Source organism: Mixophyes fleayi, chromosome 8, assembly GCF_038048845.1.
Source record: "Mixophyes fleayi isolate aMixFle1 chromosome 8, aMixFle1.hap1, whole genome shotgun sequence".
NCBI lineage: Eukaryota > Metazoa > Chordata > Amphibia > Anura > Limnodynastidae > Mixophyes > Mixophyes fleayi.
In genome coordinates this window covers 121,566,387-121,586,735 of record NC_134409.1, presented here as the reverse complement: position 1 = coordinate 121,586,735, position 20,349 = coordinate 121,566,387, and the positions used below count along the sequence as shown (strand labels likewise).

General features: G+C 37.6%; 1 protein-coding gene across 22 annotated transcripts in view; it reads left to right on the top strand.

Moving 5' to 3' along the window:
* Positions 1–20,349, top strand: part of CADPS (calcium dependent secretion activator) — a 395,853-nt gene that overhangs the window by 273,844 nt on the left and 101,660 nt on the right. For 7 of the 22 annotated variants that reach the window (XM_075183352.1, XM_075183348.1, XM_075183354.1 and 4 more), the window contains 3 exons: positions 287–388; positions 506–569; positions 830–953. In XM_075183352.1, coding sequence (XP_075039453.1) covers positions 287–388; positions 506–569; positions 830–953 — 290 coding nt within the window. Of the gene's footprint in view, positions 1–286; positions 389–505; positions 570–829; positions 954–2,811; positions 2,881–3,688; positions 3,707–17,089; positions 17,192–20,349 lie in introns of all 22 variants that reach the window. The other 15 variants (XM_075183338.1, XM_075183353.1, XM_075183344.1 and 12 more) reach the window with 4 other exon arrangements.

Sequence of the window (20,349 nt, the reverse complement as noted above, 5' to 3'; positions counted from 1 at the left end):
CGGAGAACTGTCCCCAACAAATTTTTTATGTACAGCACAGTGGACAAATTGTACGCTGTTTATTAAAGCAACACATCTTCAATCTCTCTTTCTTTATGTTTGCAGAAAAGAGAAACATAACGGTAGATGAACATTTTTGCATTTTCTTGGTGTTTTATCTTTGTAGTGTGACTCACACAGACAGGTTTAGTGCAGACTCTCATGAGCTCTCAATATGTGCCGTATATTGCTCCCTGTGTCATGAGCTAGAGCCACAAGTCACTCATTTCTTCCTCTTGTCCTCCAGACCTGATGGCATAGGAACGGTTACGGTTGAAGAAAAAGAGCGATTTGAAGAGATCAAAGAACGTCTGCGTTTGCTTCTGGAAAATCAGATCACACATTTTAGGTAAAGCGTCTCGACCTATAGAAGGAACCAACATTTGTGCCAGTTGCCACATTGGCGCTCTCCGGGAATAGGGTTTGAGCAGAGGAACACAATATATTCATATATATATATTCCTAGGTATTGTTTTCCATTTGGCCGACCGGAGGGAGCATTAAAAGCCACTCTGTCCTTACTGGAAAGGGTAAGTATTCATCCCTTCTTCCAAATGTTGCATTTCATTTTTTATTTATTTTATGGATTCTGAATAAATGTATCATTTAGCTAATTCACCACATAGCCGAAGGAGGTTAAAGATACACAAATTGGGCTAATATTTACTTTATCATTCCGGATCTCACTGGATTACTATCTAGAATTAAAAGAAAAAAAAATGCATTTTATTTTCTAGAAAAGTCCTTTGTAGATTTCACTTCCCGTTTTTACTGATTTCCCATTATAAAGGTGTTAATGAAAGATATAGTTACTCCTGTTCCACAAGAAGATGTGAAAAATGTTATCCGGAAATGCTTGGAGCAAGCTGCTTTAGTCAACTACACCAGATTATCCGAATATGCCAAAATTGAAGGTAAGAGACGTATTTCAGATCCCTTGCAGGAAGTTTTACTGATTTGTTCAAATGTTTTATTTCTTGTCAACAATGCACAAGTGATAACTGGTTTGTTTATAAACTATGCTGCGAGATCTAGTAATATTTTGCTGTTCACACCCAGCTTTGCAGTATACTCTGAATCAATGTCTTATATTGTTCATTATTATGCTTTGCTTTGGGCAATGTTTAAACCAGCTTGAAGTAGTATTTGCTTTCTTGGGCATTGTAGATATTCAGTGCTTTATGTAACGTGGATCAATAACATGAAAGACAAATTGTTTGCTGTTGGGAGTTTTAAAACAATTCTGATAAGTGTGTTCTGTTATACATATTTCACATTCAGCTAATTTAGAAGACAGATAAAAAAAGACAAGGGCTTGTGCATAGCATTGGGAATCTAAATCATAGCAATAATTGCGGTTTGTAATGTTCTGAGATGTGCTGACTTACACAATCCTTATTGTATTGAAATAGTTTCTTTGTCCATGTTCTTTGTAGGTCAAGTGGGTTTTAACTTTCCCCACCTGACAATGCAAGAAGAAAGGCTGAAAGAAAAGTTATTAAACCTCCCCCAGTGAGAAACACTTAAGAATTGGGCACTAAAAGGATTATTTTTTTTTTATTAGATCTAGTCTTGGAGATGACTGATAGAAATAAATCAGTGTAGGTTTGGCTTGTTGTTGTGATTTTGGGTGATGAATTAAAAGGTCCTTTGGTTTGGGAAACAGAAAGACATCACTTAGTCACTGAGTACATATACTAAAAACATGAATGATTGGACACGGGAGGAGCTTGTTTGGGACTTCAGGACTTTCTTCCGCCAAATAAAAACGTTTCTGCAAAGTTTGGCCTCCTGAAAGCTGTTCTAGTAAGTGCTAACTCGTTGGTAAGATCTGCTCTCTTTCAGATAAGTCAATGCAAAACAATCTTTAAGGTCTGTAAGTAAAAATGCATTCATTTCCAAAGTAGAGCACTATGACGCATACTCTCCTTTTGTGCCGCAATTCTTCTCGGTTGTGTGAATACTCCACCCCTATTTTCTTTTGCACTGTGACTTTTAGGTCTGGGAATACTTTGAAGCAACAAACCTTTTTTTTCTTTTCCAGCTCTCTGTTTGGAGAAGTCCCTCATCCCACACTACCTGCTCTCTGCTTCCTTCCCTCCTTACTCGTATTTGGCACAGTCATTTTCCCCTCTGCCTTTCTGAAAATGGCTGCCGTGCCAATGCCAGAGCATGCTGGGATTGTTAGCATTTAACAACCCAACATCCACCAGTTGCATGAGTCTGGTTTTCACTCACAAGCATAGCATAGTTATTTTTGCTAGTGACATAGATTACTGCCGCCCAGTACAAATCATATTATCCAAGACTCGCCTCCGACTGAGCCATGTTTGAATTGACCACAGAAAAAGATATTAAATTCAGGTGGCAGTAGTATACCTTCTAAAGACTATGCTTAGGAGGAAAACCTTTACGTGCCTTGGATACTTAAGGCTTGATTGCTTAGTATCTTAAGCCAAATTCAATCAATTTTCTTTCCTTTTATGTTTGGATCATTAGAGTCTTGCAAAAGACACAACCCCCCCCTCCCCCCCCCCCAAATAAAAGCTAATAACAAGACTTTTCAACATCACGGTCACAATCTGTGGCTCATGGGCATGCTGAATGGTTAATCCAGCAAAAAAAAAAATCTAATTTAAAACACCCTTTCTGTGTGTCCCAAAAAAAATACAATCTTTTCTCCTTTTAACCTAATGTAACATTTTCCTCTAACCTTTGACCTCTTTACCTCTCTGACCTAAGCCTCTTGCATGCCCAAATCCTCTTTTATAGGGAAAAAGAGAGAAATGTATGAACACCCAGTCTTCTGCTTGGCATCCCAAGTGATGGATTTAACCATTCGTGAGTACTTACCACCACCTCCTTTTCCATGCTGTCTCCACTCTGTTTCCATCATTTCAAGAAACTTCAGATCCAAACTTAATCACTTTCCTTGCTTCAAGTCTATGAACATTATTCCCTGTCTGTTGCTTCTGTCTGTGAAACCCAGTGTGAAAGTCCAGTCACTTTTTATCAGCCTAAAAGAGGTTAAAACAACCAAGCCATTTGTCTGTTATAAACTGGCACCTGTCTGTAAGTTTATGTCTGTGACCTGAATGCATTTTTACTTTTGCTTCTGTGTACTGCCAATTTGTTAATTGCTTACCACATGGTTTACCAAATAAGGGCACCCCCACCACACAGTGGGGGCATATGACAACGATAGAGGTTCCACTGACAAAGACCTTGTTTACTAAATAATACCTTAGAGAGTGTAGAATGCGCAGTTTCCAGCATCTACCAATTGTTCCTAACGCATTTCTTTGGTTTTTCTGTGTTGCTAATATTGCAGCAATCGCGACTAGAGCATACGACTGACCCCTTCTTGAGAAATGCTATATGTTAAGTTTTGTATCGAATTCACTGATTTATTTCATTTTTTTTCTCCCCCCCCCCCCCCCTCCCCGTCTGGTGCAGCATCCTCTCCCTGTCTTAATGATGGAGTTTTGATGTTTATAATTTTGGGTGGATGTTAATTTTTTTTTTTTTTTGGGCAGTCAAATGTCAAATACCAAAAAGTGAATGGGGTGACAGATTGGTCCATTTGCTCATTAATCGTGCATATTGTGTTCTTTCTCTTCTTTCTTTCCTTGCTCTCTCTTACAAATAGAGAATCAAAAGGATGCAGGTGAACAACTGTATATGCATTATAAAGTATTAGGATTGTAACATTTTCTGTTCTTTTTTATTTCTTTTATAGCTCCTTAAGTCATGTGCTCCTCTAGGCTGTAACGGAGTCACAGGGTCACTTAAGGAGTTAATTTGTGCTGTCTCAAAAAACAAACAAAAAAAAAAACCCAGTTCAAATCCATCATCTCAAGAGCAGAGCCGTTATATTGCTTGACAACCAAATTGTTCTGTACATATAATATTGGTACAAAATTGTCAGTGAAGAGACAAATCTCCATCTCCCCTCTCATATTTATGTTGAAGCCTTTTTTTAAAATGTTTGTGTTTTCTGTACATGTGTACTAACAGCACAGTCAGAAAAAAAAAAATCTTTGTGTTTTCCGTCTTTTATGTTTGTAAGATAATGAGATGTAACGTTACATGGCTCAAATGATGAAGCGATTTCTTGCGACCTGCTCTTCGCAGCACAAATCACCCTTTAAGTGTGAAAATACACACCAAGGATTCTTCACAGTTGAAGATTTGCATTTTTCTCCAAAACAGTTTTTTTTGTTGTTGTTGTTTTAAATTCCACTAAAGGGCCATCTTGGCATAACCTGGGAAATTTCACATTATTCTTACGTTGGCATTTTGCATTTTCCTATTTTTTTTTTACGTTTGTTTATTTTCTGCAGGATTATTATATTAAAATGTTTCTTATTGCAAGTCTCTTAGAACTGGAATCAGGGAGGGTGCTATTCTAATAGGGAAGTGGGACACATCCCCATTTAAACACACGACCGACAGAATGCATGCATCTCTTGAATTCTCAGATCACAGAGATGGGAGCCCTCTGTCACATTGCCCCATTAAATATCTTGCTGCCTTTTCTTTGGTGCTGCAGGAATTCTCTGCCATCAAATTTTCAAGTCCACAAGGGTCTTCCAGGGCTTTAAATTAAAGTTTGCTCTGATAATTGTATTATATTTTTATCTATAGATTTCTAGGGGCTGGTTTACCCGAATAAAGGCAAATTGCGACTCAAAAATATGCCCTTTTATAAATGTAGCTCGGACATATATGCCCCCCATTGCTAGAGTGTCCGGGAGACTTCAGAATTCCAGGGGAGTTTTCTCGGAATCTTGGCAGAATAAGCAGCCCTTGATTATGCAATTTGATGCAAATTGTGTCACTTTGGCCCCACTCCTGCAGAATGATGCTGCAAATCACGTTGAGTAGTGAGGGGTGGGGCCGTTATGATGCAAATTGAGTCCTCATACACCCCACACTTACCCCTTGAACCTCCCATCTGGGATGTCCTGGAGGTTAGGTCCAAAAGGGCACGTATATGCTGAAAGTGGCTTACACTATACATAGTATTCTGGGGTATTGCCAAGCCTGGCATCAGGGTCTTCAACCTGAAGCATCAAGCATAATGTCCAGGTAATTTCTAAATTTTCTTAAATAGTTTTTTAAATGGTTTTAATGAATATATACATCTATATGAACATTTTTCCCTTTGAAGTTAATGGTATAGTTATGTGGTCTATTTGGTAGTCGCTTTCTAGCTTCATGTATCTCTGGCAGAGTGTATCTAACAGGACCTGAAAATACAGAAATTGGAAAGCTTATTCTGTTCAGAGGGCATTCCTGATAAAATGCCCCAAACCAACCCTGCAACCATGTCATCTGTCAATAGTCAGCGGTCTTTACAATTCCCAGTGTTGATGGCTTTTCTAGCTGGGAATTTCAAGACAGCTGCTGTCTATAGGTGACCACACCCACAATCTCTGCTGGAGGATGTATCTAACCGATGATGCATGTTAGGTACAGATTTTTATTGGAAAAGAAGAACTTATCAGTCTATTAAATCTAATTCAGAACAGCATTATTTTCTGGATAGCCAGGCATGTCCTTTAATGCAATTATACATTTCTATACAGTAATTATATCTTCATATACTAAATCATTGCGTGATTTGATCACATGTATATGTAAAATATATACATTTACTTTTTTAATGATGTCTATTGTAGTTTCATACCATATGAATGTGTATAATAGGAATAACTATAAAGGGATGAGCTTAGTTGGTAACCCAGGCTCTGGTCTTTTTAGTGCCCCTGCCCTATTCACCTTTGGGTAACATAAGCAAATAGCACTGAAAACGTATATATACTGTATGAAAACTCAGGTAGACTTAGTAGACCTAATGAACCTAATATACAAGTTGTATGAAATGGCTACAGCCACCCCTTGGCAGAACTTGTGATATATATGTTATTATTATAAGCCAATGTGTTTGTACGCTTCCTAGCCCTTTAAAGGTCTACACAGCCTTATGCCAAACACCAATATAACAACAGATCTACTCACATTGTCTGCATCAAGTATTGACAACGCCCCAGTGTTGGCCAACATGCCCGGATCAGTGTATCCAGGGTGACTCTTGATTTGTGGACCGCCACTTCAAAATTTACACTTCGACCACTGGACCCAGGGCAAAGAAAACATTAGTAGACTCCCATGCCCCTTTGCAAAGCACAGGATAATTTTACAACGGTGTACCAAAAAGTATATAACAAAATTGGTCAAGGACAAAATGTAAAAAAGAAAATGTTTGCCCCTGGTGAAAATTACATTGTATGTTTTTACATTTAATATTTAGGACTTTTATTAATATTAGGTCAGATATTGGCTACAATTAGATCTATCAGGCCACATTTGTATTAGGGAGATGACACACTTTAAATAGGAGGTTGTCCTTTTTAAAACAAATGATAAATAACCTTATAAGACACCAGGGACCAGAAATACAAACTATTTTAGGGCCTTTACTACCCAGAATCCAATATTAGAAAGTCTATTGGTGAGAGCTCTGTCCCTGTGGGCCTGGGGCAAATGCCCTTTTTAAGAAATAGTCCATGATTGCTTTGTTCTTTACATCCTTACCTTCATGGTATTATGTTTTATATTTGGTCGCTGTTGATTGGACTGCGTATTTGAGGCTGGCACACTGTGTTCTGTTACTACATCCTCCGAGGTCTTAGGTGTAGTTTAGTTAAAGCTCTTACATTTATGTCATCATTTTCTTTCCTCCGCAGGGAGCAATAACATTGAACGTTCACATTTAGCAGTGTTTTCATAGAAGAGTTACTAGTTGCCTTATTACAAGGTTTACTCATTTGTAAATGCTTGTTTCCTCCAGGAGGAGAGCAGGACAGAAGCAAATATGTTAACGGTTCATCCTGAAGCCGGTGTCTGTTGGTTTCCGTTTATATAGTCATGGTTTCCATATGTTTGCTGTCCAACAGGTGATATGAAATAATGAGGCTTGTATCTCCAAGATTATAGTACTTCCTAATGTGAGATCACTATGTAAACACTCGTTGAAGATATAAGTGAATTCAAATAGAAATAGAGATAAAGTCCAGCACCTCTATCAATGATTTAGGTCGCCATCGTTAATCTTTTAGCTGCACATAACTTCAACATGTGCTTAATCTCCCCTGATCTCCCCACCAATGAAATAAAAGGCACTGGTAAGTGATAAAGTCGTCAGTGTTTTTGTACATCTGATTGATACAGATTCCCACTCCATAAACGAGGGTATCCAAAGATACTCCAGTGTCACAATTTACCCGGTTGCTATAGCAATCTAAATGTACTGTATACCCCACTGTGTGTTTTTGGTTGAGTGATCCGGTCAATATGATGTTAATTTGCACTACCAGGTCCTTACTATAAACATAAAAAGAGGTCTGTATAGAATGCTTCTTTTGTATAATACATATTTACAAATAAATAATATTCAAAATATTGCATCGTCCTATAAATTATTACCCATTCAGTTTATAAAACTTGGTAGGGCGAACTGTTGGTACATTCATCTATGGTAAAGCTGTCATTAAATACAGGAGTCTTTTATATTTTCGGAAGGGAAAGACATACTAATATAGGGATTATATCATCATCATCAACATTTATTTATATAGCGCCACTGATTCCGCAGCGCTGTACAGAGAACTCATTAACATTAGTCCTTGCCCCATTGGAGCTTACAGTCTAAATTCCCTAACATACACACACAGAGAGAGAGAGAGAGAGAGAGAGAGAGAGACTAGGGTCAATATTGATAGCAGCCAATTAACCTACTAGTATATTTTTGGAGTGTGGGAGGAAACCGGATCACCCGTAGGAAACCCACGCAAAAACGAGGAGAACATACAAACTCCACACAGATAAGGCCATGGTCGGGAATTGAACTCATGACCCCAGTGCTGTGAGGCAGAAGTGCTAACCACTGAGCCACGTACTGCCACATACTTATATACATTTATGTACTGTATGCTATAATATATTTTCCCCTCTGATCTTATCTTCAGATGCATTTGTGAGTCCTGTGTCCCTAAAAGGCTATTAATAATTGGTTAAAAAAGTTATATATTACAGGCAGTAGGTCTCAGTGTTAAGCATACTGATTAGCATTTTATTTGGGTTTCCTTGTTGCAGCTACAAGAGGGAAGGGACAGGTGTAATTGTTTTTGGTTGTGTTCTGTTGAAGGAAGAAGTTGCGTTTAAGTGTTTTCTCTGTCCCCTAAAAATTGGGTATCCTCCAATCATGGCCATAGATAATGTCAAACATTAGAGCATGTTTGCCAACTTTTTACCCTGGGGTGTGAGGAAGGAGGGGGGACGGGAGCGGGAAATAGCGTCACTTTGGCCCGCTCCCATGACAGGCTTCTTTAGGGGAAGAGCGTTACTTCCCGAGGCAAGCGCCCTTTTTAATGTGTGTTCATGAGGTAAAATTACCTCACGAAAATGAGTTTGACCCCTCAACTCGTAAATTTAGCTTTTACTACCCCTCCCACGGGGGGAAGGGGGGATGATGGAAGTTAACTGACTTCACAATTCTAATTTTTTTGTCAAATAATGTCAGTATACCAAATTTCAGGTCAATTGGATGAGCTCTTTTTGAGAAAATAGTTTTTTCCACACACACACACACACACACACACACTAACACACGCCGCTAGGCTTTTACTTTTATATATTAGATAATGCTAAGAATTTAGTAGGTCAGTGTATAACTCCACCCAGCAGGTGGCGCTGCAGCTTGTTTTGTTTTTTTTCCACACACAGACTAACACACGCCGCTAGGCTTTTATATTATAGATCATCCAGCTCTGACTGTGGTCCAGGCTCCTCCGGCTCTCAGCTGTCCCTAGGTAACCGTCTCCGTGGTGCTTTTGTTAGCGCTCCATCCTTCTGTTCTGTATTATGATTGGCTGTCCCAGCGGTCTGTTAGCAGAGCTTTGTACAAAATCAATAAATGTGTGGTTCTTTTAACCCCAAAACTACAATTTGAACATTTCATGAGCCCTAACATTCAATTTACCATAGTTAGGGCATCGAATTATAAACTAGAATCTGCAGGCATTTTCTCCAAGCAGAAATTTATCCGAGTGGATATTTTGTGCCAAGTATGTTTACAGCAAGCTAGGTAACTCTACATTTACAACAGGACAGGTGTTAGCTGATTAGTATAAAGTGTCTCTGATGTTAGAAAACACAAGGGCAGGGTGTTAGACACTTTGGCACAGAGGTTTTAGCGATACATTGTTTATTCATAAATGATTAGTGAAATAACCCCTGCAAAATTCTGGGGACCTCATTTATTTTTTTTTATTTAGAATTATCTTATTATGGGTGTATTATTTAAATCTCCCACGAAACCTAAAATACAAGTTGATGGCAAAAATTCATAAATTTGTTTTTTGCAAATTCCATTAACATTACAGAACACAAATTAAACAAACCTGTATATGTAGTTGATTGCATATTATCAGTCATTATAGGTGTTAAGGGTTTCACTGCAATGTATTTCATTTTCCTCATCACCATTTATTTATATAGCGCCACTGATTCCGCAGCGCTGTACAGAGAACTCACTCACATCAGTCCCTGCCCCATTGGGGCTTACAGTCTAAATTCCCTAATATACACACACAGACACAGACTAGGGTCCATTTGTTAGCAGCCAATTAACCTACTAGTATGTTTTTGGCGTGTGAGAGGAAACCGGAGCACCCAGAGGAAACCCACGCATGTGGAGAACATACAAACTCCGCACAGATAAGGCCATGGTCGGAAATTGAACTCATGACCCCAGTGCTGTAAGGCAGAAGTGCTAACCACTTAGCCACCGTGCTTATAGGCAAAGGTGTAGCTCTAACCATTGATATGTCCCAATTTTTGTTTTATTAAATGTTTGTCTGGTTTTATTATGAGCATTCTTCCTGACTTTAAAGGAAGTGACGTAGCTAGACAGTGGTGGGCCCCATTGTAAAGTTCTGTAAGGGGCCCCATGTTCCGCCCAATGGTGAAAAACTCACATATACACATGGACCTTTGACACTCATCTGTTGGCCCCAAACAGCCGCACCTCTTCCACTTATGGTCGTTAAGCCCTTGTTTAAAGGGCACAGCACATAAAATAAAAAATCCGCTACATACATGGGGATTACATGCGATACTGTCTCAGCACACATTGGAGCACTACACGTATCCTTCAACATTAGCCAATTTGGTTGAATACAACCATATTGGGATTATAATGTACTTTGTTGTATTTTAAATAGTCCTTTTTAATAAATGTTTACTAAAACCTAGAATACAAGAATTGATTGTAATAATTGCCTCTCACATGCAAAAAAAATTTTTTTTTTGTGCAATGATTTTTGTTTTCAATACTGAAAATACGGACCTTACCAGGGACAAGTCTTTAATACCTGATAGTGTCCCGGAAAATAGGAATCAAGTGAGTTATTGTCGATAGTGATCTCAGCTTGACTCCTCCCTTACTTCCATGTTTCCTGCAAGAATTACTGTTTGTTCTTCACCTTGTACTTTTGTTAAACGCTGAGAAGTAACTGATTGCATGTTGCAGTTTGGTTGTCCAATATGGTAATTGGCTAATGTTGAAGGATTCGTGAACAAGTAAATTACCTCCAATGATTATCCTGCCTGAACATCTAGTCAGGCACATATCACATCAGACTGTGAGTGGTGTTATTGGCTGCGTAAGATACATGTGACCTCTTGTGATCCAATAAATTGACCAGATCTGGAAATAATAAAATGAGGATGTCCTGTGGGACCGATACAGGCACAAGTCCGGACGCTCAGCGAGTGGACATAATAACCAGTGAGCTGTTGCAACTCGTGTTTTCAAATAATTATTTATCTCTACATGATCTAAATGTTACTAAATGTATCATAATGTACTTATCCACAATTTTTAGTCATGTTATATTTGTGTGAAAAAACAGCAGAACATTTATCTGTAGCTGGGATTAATCCTAGGGAGAGTGATATTTTCCCAGACAAAAAAGAACTGCAGCATAGTTGTAACTTGATAAATCTGCTACCAACAAATTCATTTTTACATTTCTCATCTATCTATCTATCTATCTATCTATCTATCTATCTATCTATCTATCTATCTCATATCTATCTATCTATCTATCTATCTATCTATCTATCTATCTATCTATCTATCTATCTATCTCATATCTATCTATCTATCTATCTCATATCTATCTATCTATCTATCTCATATCTATCTATCTATCTTCTATCTATCTATCTATCTATCTATCTATCTATCTATCTATCTCATATCTATCTATCTATCTATCTATCTCATATCTATCTATCTATCTATCTCATATCTATCTATCTTCTATCTATCTATCTATCTATCTATCTATCTATCTATCTATCTATCTTCTATCTATCTATCTTTCTATCTATATCATATCTATCTATCTATCTATCTATCTATCTATCTATCTATCTATCTCATATCTATCTATCTATCTATCTATCTCATATCTATCTATTATCTATCTATCTATCTATCTATCTCATATCTATCTATCTATCTATCTTCTATCTATCTATCTATCTATCTATCTATCTATCTATCTATCTCATATCTATCTATCTATCTCCTATCTGTCTATCTATCTATCTATCTATCTATCTATCTATCTATCTATCTATCTATCTATCTATCTCATATCTATCTATCTAACTCATCCGTGTGCCACAAATCATGTAATCAAGGCCCTGCCATTTACGTCACAACAGACAAAAGTGGGATCAGGGAGGGTGACCTACTCTCCCGGAAGTCAGGGGCGGCTCCCCAAAATTTGGAGTCTCCCAAACATTCCGGAAGAGTAGGCAATTATGGAGAAAATGAAATATATCCTTTCAAAGACCCGTACTCTCTTTTATGAGAAATATGCTAATTGTGTATATTTTATGACCATATGATCAAGATATCAGCCTGGATAATGGACTAGAATGGTTGTCATGGATCTCGCATAGTGCTCACTTTTTTAACTCTATAAAAGTCACCTCTTGTTTCTTTACAGGTAACTAAGGCAGTAATAAGAATTATAATGCATTAGCTATGAGTAATTTCCCCATAGGTTCGTTTAATTCTAACATAACAGGGCCACTTTTATGGTGGCGTGTAATGGTGCATTAAAGGAACACACTGCATGTGCTTACAGTGTATGTATATATTAGTGGTTGCATTTACACGGTTTACTAGTGCAGCAACAACATTTATATGTTTTCTGTTTAAATCACCAATTGTTCTCAGATGTCCCTTAACTCAGTGTAGTAAGGATACCATGTATGACTATTTTGCCATTAGTTAAAAGAATAGATCAGTGTCAACAATTTGAATGTACCATATTATTAATTTATGTAATATTTATGCTTAAATGAGTTTATGAATCATGTTCTCCTCGTAAAAACACACAGATCAGATTTCAATGCAATAGAATATTTGTCATGGATATGTGTTTCATAGGAATGTGTGCTCTTATTTGACAAGTGAAAACTTGGCTAACACAATGAACCGAAATAACTAGTAAAGTTGAAATGTAACAAGTCGGATATACAAATTACTGCTGAAAGACAAGATTGTGGCTTTAAAACAAAACAAGCAATAGGTCAGTCAAAGAACATTCATACTCCGCAAGGAGGGATATTTACTTACACATTACCCATATTAGACAACAACTACTTTCTAGCATACTTGGCAACTTTGGCACGTTTGCCTCCGGGAGATGCGGAGGGGCAGGGCTCAGCGAATTGTTTGGCCCCACACCCTAAACACACATCATCAGTTCTAGCCTAGCCGCTCCAGGTTCACTATGACCTGTGAATCGCGTATAACCCCCGACCCCGCCATTTAATTAATTGTGTTCAGGACCCGGGAGGTTGCCCTGCTCTCCCGGGAGTCAGGGAGGACTCCCAGAAATTAGAGAATCTCACAGACATTCTGGGACAGTAGGCATCAATGCTTTCTATAAGGCACATTTTTACCTAATTTCTCTACCACAAGCCAATGCAACTCCAGACATCCTCTCTCAACTCCAACACTCTCTCGCTGAAATCACTACTCCTAAGACATCCATCCTCAGATCCATTACTCTATCACACAGATCATTTCCAGTGCTGCCAACTCAGAAAAAAGAACAAAAAGCAACTCTGAATTCCAAAACATGCCCAAACCAAGGTCAGTTACCTCCAAGTAAAGCCCAAAACAAGCCCAATTCATTATTTGAAGGGGAAGGCAGAGGCATATATATAACCGCAAAAATCAACCAGGCAAAAGGAACTGACAAAATTACCAATTCACCTTGTTACGGGTGAAATTTGGCCCAGACTCCCTCCCTTCAGCTTCATAAAGAACTTCATCCAACGCCACCCAAAACATAAAGTTGTTGTCTTCTATGAAATGCACATTCAGTGCTGAGTAGACAGTTGAAGTCCTATATATACTTATTTTATATCTATATATTTATATATCTATATAATTCCTCATTACCCAGATATTGCAGACTGGAAAGTTTACATATAAAATTTACTAAATAAATGAAGTCTTCTGTTTGGGCGATCATGGCACTGGTCCTGCCTCCATCCTAAATAAACGACTGCAGGACCCATCAAGTCAGGTGCTGCCTTCCATTGATTAAAGTGGATTGTATTTACAGACTGTCTACAAACATTAAGATATGAGAGGGGGGTTTGGCGATATTTTGGGCAGGGTCCATAGGACCTGGCGTATTGCAGTAGAACTGAAGGGGTGGCAGGCTGCCTCTTAGGTTCTTGCCAACTGGGTGTAATTCAATTATCTTTCTTATTTTCCTGGTGTCTGCCAGCATAAAAAAAAATCCATGATCATTTTTAATTTCTAGCGGAACAAATGTGTTTATTTTATTATACAAGCAGTTGGGGCTGAGATCAGGTAGCGCTGAAGCAAATTAGGGGGAAAGAGGGGCACAGTTAAAGCATTGTTGCAGATTCTAGTTACAGGTTCTAAAGGGGTAATAGCGGAATCCCGAGGCAGCAGGGAGTAAAGTTCTGCTAAAGTGGGCATACCCATTATTCTTAACTAGCCTCCTTACATAGGCCATAGATATACAGTCAGTTTCATTCAAAAGGAATCTCACAGGAGAATAAAATGGATTATGTGCAGTAATGGGGATGAGTCTATGCTATACCTGTATATACATATATGGACAGCATAAGGGAGGATATTGGTGTTACAGCATAAGCATACAGCCCTCGGACTGACACCCGATTCGGGTGCTTGTTTTGTGCGCACACTCTGCAGAGAATGCTATTTCCATCTCTAAATCATTTAGCTTTGCTGGTATTACAAACTGCAAGACAGATGGGTCACACTCTGATCGCTGCGTTCTAACATTTGGGAGAGCAGAGAACATATTTGGTGAAGCTGGCATGGTTTGATGCTGTTTGATTCAAGCCACAATATGAGAACCACTAGTATTTCACGTTGAAAATAATTAAAGAAGCAGGAAACAATTAGATAGCACACATTTTGAATAGTGACAGATGTTATACATGTTTAAATTAGACAAAAGGATATAAGACAAATTCAAGGGTCACATTAACAACTGCTGTAGTTTTAGAATGTAATTTTCCATATTGCTGCGCAAGTCTTGAAAAATAAAGTGAAGCAGCGTGAAAAACAATATTGATGCCACGTGCTCGCTAAGCCTTTCATTGTATTATTTATTGTAACATAATGCGGAAATAAGTTATTGACTCCCTTATACTGTACAATTATCAATAGTTCTTTATCCTGCTTTTACTATGTAATATTTATGTATATATTCACAAGGTATGTAAAGATAGATAGCAAGAAAAGATAGATAGATAGTTAGATATGTAGATAGATAGATAGCTATGAGAGATATGATAGATAGATAGATAGATATTAGATGGATAGATATTAGATAGATACATATAAGATAGATAAATATGAGATAGATAGATAGAGATATGAGAGAGATATGATAGATCGATATATAGATAGATAGATAGATGGATAGATATTAGATGGATAGATATTAGATGGATAGATATCAGTTGGATAGATATTAGATGAATAGATATTAGATATATACATATAAGATAGATAGATATGAGATAGATAGATAGAGAGAGATATGAGAGATATATGATAGATAGATAGATAGATAGATAGATAGATAGATATTAGATAGATAGATAGATATATATTAGATAGATATATATTAGATAGATAGATATAAGATAGATACATATGAGAGATAGATAGATAGATAGATAGATATGAGAGAGAGGATAGATAGATAGATAGATAGATAGATAGATAGATAGATAGATTAGATAGATATGAGAGAGAGATATGAGAGAGAAATTAGATAGATATGAGAGAGAGATTAGATAGATATGATAGATAGATATGGCAGATAGATATGAGATATATATGAGATTGATAGATTAGATATGAAATAAATATGAGATTGATGGATTAGATAGATAGATAGATAGATAGATATGAGAGAGAGATATGATAGCTAGATAGATAGATAGATACATATAAGATAGATATATATGAAAGAGATATGATTGATAGATAGATAGATAGATAGATAGATAGATATGAATGAGAGAGAGAAATATTTAAGGATGTATTATTGTTGATAGGTATATTGTTACCAGCAATATTTAAGAATAATTTTGTTCTAAAAAGAAGACCAACATATATGTGTTCTTTGTAAAGAAATATGGCAGAAAATCTATACTATGAAATTAATGAATTTATCAGAAGCTTAGACATGTTTCCAAGCCCCACATTATATATTATTGAATGAAGCTTTATTCCAAATTTATGAAGATATCATTGGGGTGCAGTTTATGGTCTTGAGCAGTTGTCATCATTCAATGAAGCTTTTTATTAATATGATATGATATGCTTAAATGTGTCATAACCTAAATCAACCAATCAGATTATAGCTATCATTCTTGTAGCACAGATTAGGAAAATGAAATCTACTGCAACATCTGATTGGTTGACAGCACATGCCTCTGCAATGCACAATTATTATTATTTTTATTAACTTACATAATGGAGTAGTTTGTTGCTCCCTAAATGCTTTATATATACAGTAATATCAGTGAGCTATGACATAGCATTGCTATATATTATTTCTCAGCAGTACTTTTGTAATTATGACGCAAGTTAAATTGAGCTAGTAGTGGAAATCAAAGGACTTTGCCAGCAAGATACTAAACAGATATATCATATATATATTCATAGGGTGTCAATTATCATGGTCTGGTTAACGGCAATCCCTCTTTCTGCCAGCATCACTCAGTCATTGAGTGCCTACACTAGCGTCTCCTAAATATATGTTATAAACATTGGTTTGGTAAATTTGTCCCAGATGTCTCAGTAAACTGATTTTTTTTTGTTTGTCTTTTCCCTTGTTATGAGTTATTCTGAGAGGCACAAGTGTCAAAATTCCCAGTGGCATTTTAATGACACCTTATAGGGATATATAGTTTCAGTTTCATTGATAACTATATCATCCTGTCTAGTTTTTGTGTCCTGGCCCTATTAATCTATGGGACATTTATGAAAATTGATTTACATGACATTGTGCAAAAACATTGCTGTAACCCTTAGCAACCAGTCAGACTTTAACTTTGATTGTTTAAACTGTCGTCGAACAATTGATTAAAATCTGATTGGTTGCTACGGGTTCTTTTTGCATAATGACATGTGCATTAGGCTTCACAAATGTCCCTTTGTATGTTTTGTTGTCTTTGAGTATTATTAGGTGTAGTTTGTTACGACATAGCAGTTTGTTACGTATAGTTCTCTAGAGATCGTGTAGATGATCCGCTATTTCATTTATTTTTGTCATCTCCGCTGTATTTTCTTTGAGACGCTTAGTCCTGTCATATTTGTGTATATACTCACGCCTCCTTACTTTGTACTCTTTTCTCTGTCATGCATGACCAGTTCATCGGCCTAAACCAAAGCCATCACCTGTACCTCCACCCAGTCAAACCCAGGCTAACATGTTAAATCAAAGGCTCAAAGGCATGCCTAGACCAATTCCAAGTACTGTATTAGCTTTATTTCATTGATTTGTCTAGTCTAGCTTCTTTCCTCTCTTCCCCCTTATGCCTTCAGTGCTGGGAGGACCCACAATGCATTGCAGCAATGGCTCAATGCATCGCTGGCTTTTCCCAGCGCTCTAGGAGTTAACATAGCATAGTTTCAACATCGGCCTCCAAGCACTTCCTCTCAATATGTCCATTTCTGTCTAGATCTGTCCTACACCAGCAGCATTTTCCAATATGAATGTCAGCACAAAATAACATTGTTGTTACATAACATTCTGCATGAAAATGTTAATATTTATGAGTTTCAACTAATGTCTGAGCTGTTTTCTCAATATACTGTTTATTTTTGATTTGTCAGTGCTCCAGCTGTTTTATTCAATATTGCAAATCCCAATCAGCTACAAAGATGATTGTAGATTCAAATAAATATTCTGGGTTCCATGGAAATATTCTTTTAAATAATGCATATGAGTACAACATAAGCTCACGTGGTATTGTTGCATGCACAAAATAATAAACACATACAAAAAAGACAGACTAGAAGGACCTGTAGGGTCTTTTCTGCCACCAAATTCTATGTTTCTATTTCTACTATGGTAGCAAATGAATATTCATTGGGATGACATACACATCAGTGCTCAATGGCACAAAGCTTGGAGTGAAATAAGATCATTGCTATTGATCATTATAGTGTATGTTAGAGTTGTCAAAGCAGAGAGATCGTCGGCCATAATGTTTGTCTAATACTTGTCGTTGTTGCATAACAAGGGGGAGTGCAGGGGCATAGCGGCTATGGGGTTCAGACAGAGCCAGTGCAAAGTTTCTCGGAGCCCTAGGCAAAGCTCAGAGAAAGGGGCAAACACAGGATTTCTAGAGGGGAAGGGGTTCCAAATTTTATATTTTGAAACAAAGCAAAAAAAAAAATCCACCCCACTCAACATTACACCAATACCGCCCCACCCATCTCCCCACACATTACATACAGGGGCTGGCTGTCAAATGTTAGCCTGGGGGGGCAAGCATACAACACTGGCTCATATTAAGTAACCCCCAAATCCTCACAAATAAGCCCTCGTCATAATTAACCTACTCATAATAATCATTAATCCCCTCATCAGTCAATCCTATCATCAGTCATTAACCTCCTCAAAATCATTAAATTTCTCACATCATCAGAACCACCTCTTCATAAACATCAACCTCCCCATTATTTATTAGACCCCAAATGTACAAATTAACCCATTATAATCCTTAACTCCCACTTCATCCCCCTTAATAATTAACCCCTCCTTATAAACATTAGATCATTCATCCTCATCATAACAACCCTTTCAACATCATTAACCCCTTTGTAATCATTAACTCCCTCATCCCCATAATTAATTAACCCCAACATCTTTAATTAATCCCATGTGTTCATGAATCTCTTAATGGTTACCTCCCTCAGCCTCATCATAAGTACTCCAAAAAAGATTATTAACCCCCCTCACCCTTAACTCCCAATCATCATGCATAACCCCCTCAACATTAACTTCCCGCCAATTATATTAATTCCTCCCCTCATCCCCATTTATTTATTGCTGATCCGTTATCCCTTTAATAGTCAGAGCTGATCACATGTCGTACGCTGTGTGCAGCCCGTTTTTTTATTTTACCACACAAATGCCTGGTACCAGCCCTCAGGGGCACCCCCAAATACCTGCACCCTAAGCACTTGCATAAAGCTGCATAATGATAGCGCTGGGCTTGGGCCCAGAGGTGAAGGGGGGCCTTCAATGCCACCCCCACCTCCCCTTCAAGGCTACTGCTCTCCCCTGAGGCCTCCTCAAAAAGAGGAGAGCGGAGGCCTCATCTGAGTAGTGCATGTGCCACGACGTTGCAGCATTTTTCTCAGGTTTGTTGATGACTCCCACAGTGGGTAAAATCTTGTTACAGTAAGAAACCAGATTGGGTTTTTTGGGACACAAAGAGAGAGGCAAATGTCATTATAAACATAGAGAGACAATAATGGAGAAACGTGGAGGAGGATTTGAGGAAGAGGAAATGCGCCATTGAAAGGGTTACCATTGGCACTGGGGAGTGTGCTCTCATTATCTCAAACCATTTAAGATTGACTTTCCCAATGTTGATTTAAGATTAGGGCCCCTAAAATTATGTTATTTTTTTTAACAAGTTAATGTTATTTTGGCCTGTAAGAAAACTATGTGCATCTCCTCCCAACACTACATACAGACATTAGGGCAGCCATTTTGTGGGTTGAACCAGAGACTTGGTGACTGGATAGGCTGCCTTTTAATGAGGTCTAGTTCAGACCACAAAATGGCTGCCTTAATGTCAATATGCAACCGTTGCACTTTATAGGATGTGGTGAGGACCTCAGCAAAACAACCATAGCTGTTCTCATTTGTTAGAAGCTTTAGACGGCTATAGATAGCTGCCGTCAATCAACTTAAACTTCTCCTAAGATTTTACCAGACACTTGAGGTCTAGTTGACTTATTCTGAGATCATGGAGTTCCAAGGCAGATGCTGAAAAATGACCCATATCCAAGCAATAATAAATATACTATGTTATTTACTCCAAGTTTAGTACCTATTAAACATGTATCCATTTTCAAATTGTAGCTACATTTTACCTTCCATATTCAAGATGTTTTTTGCCCAAAAACTATAGACTAAGTAATCACTCCCAATGAATCTTCTGACTTAGAAAGGAACTAATGTTATAAACTACATGTACAATATGTATAAGGAATTAAAGTGATATCCCTCACCAGTGCATAGTACTTTCATATCTGTATATGACTCACTGTGTACATACAAACATAATGTATATCGCAATAAATTAATTTAATTTAATTAATGTTTACAACAACACAATATACAAGGTTCAACTGCAGTGTTCAAAGTCATCATCATCATCATCATAATTTATTTATATGGCGCCACTAATTCTGCAGCGCTGTACAGAGATCTCACTCACATCAGTCCCTGCCCTATTGGGGCTTACAGTCTAAATTCCCTAACACACACACACACACACACACACACACACAGACAGACTAGGGTCAATTTGATAGCAGCCAAAATATGTGAGTTCATAAGCAATTGTGTACAAATCAGGCTGCTTTTCACATTTAAAAATATAAAGCTG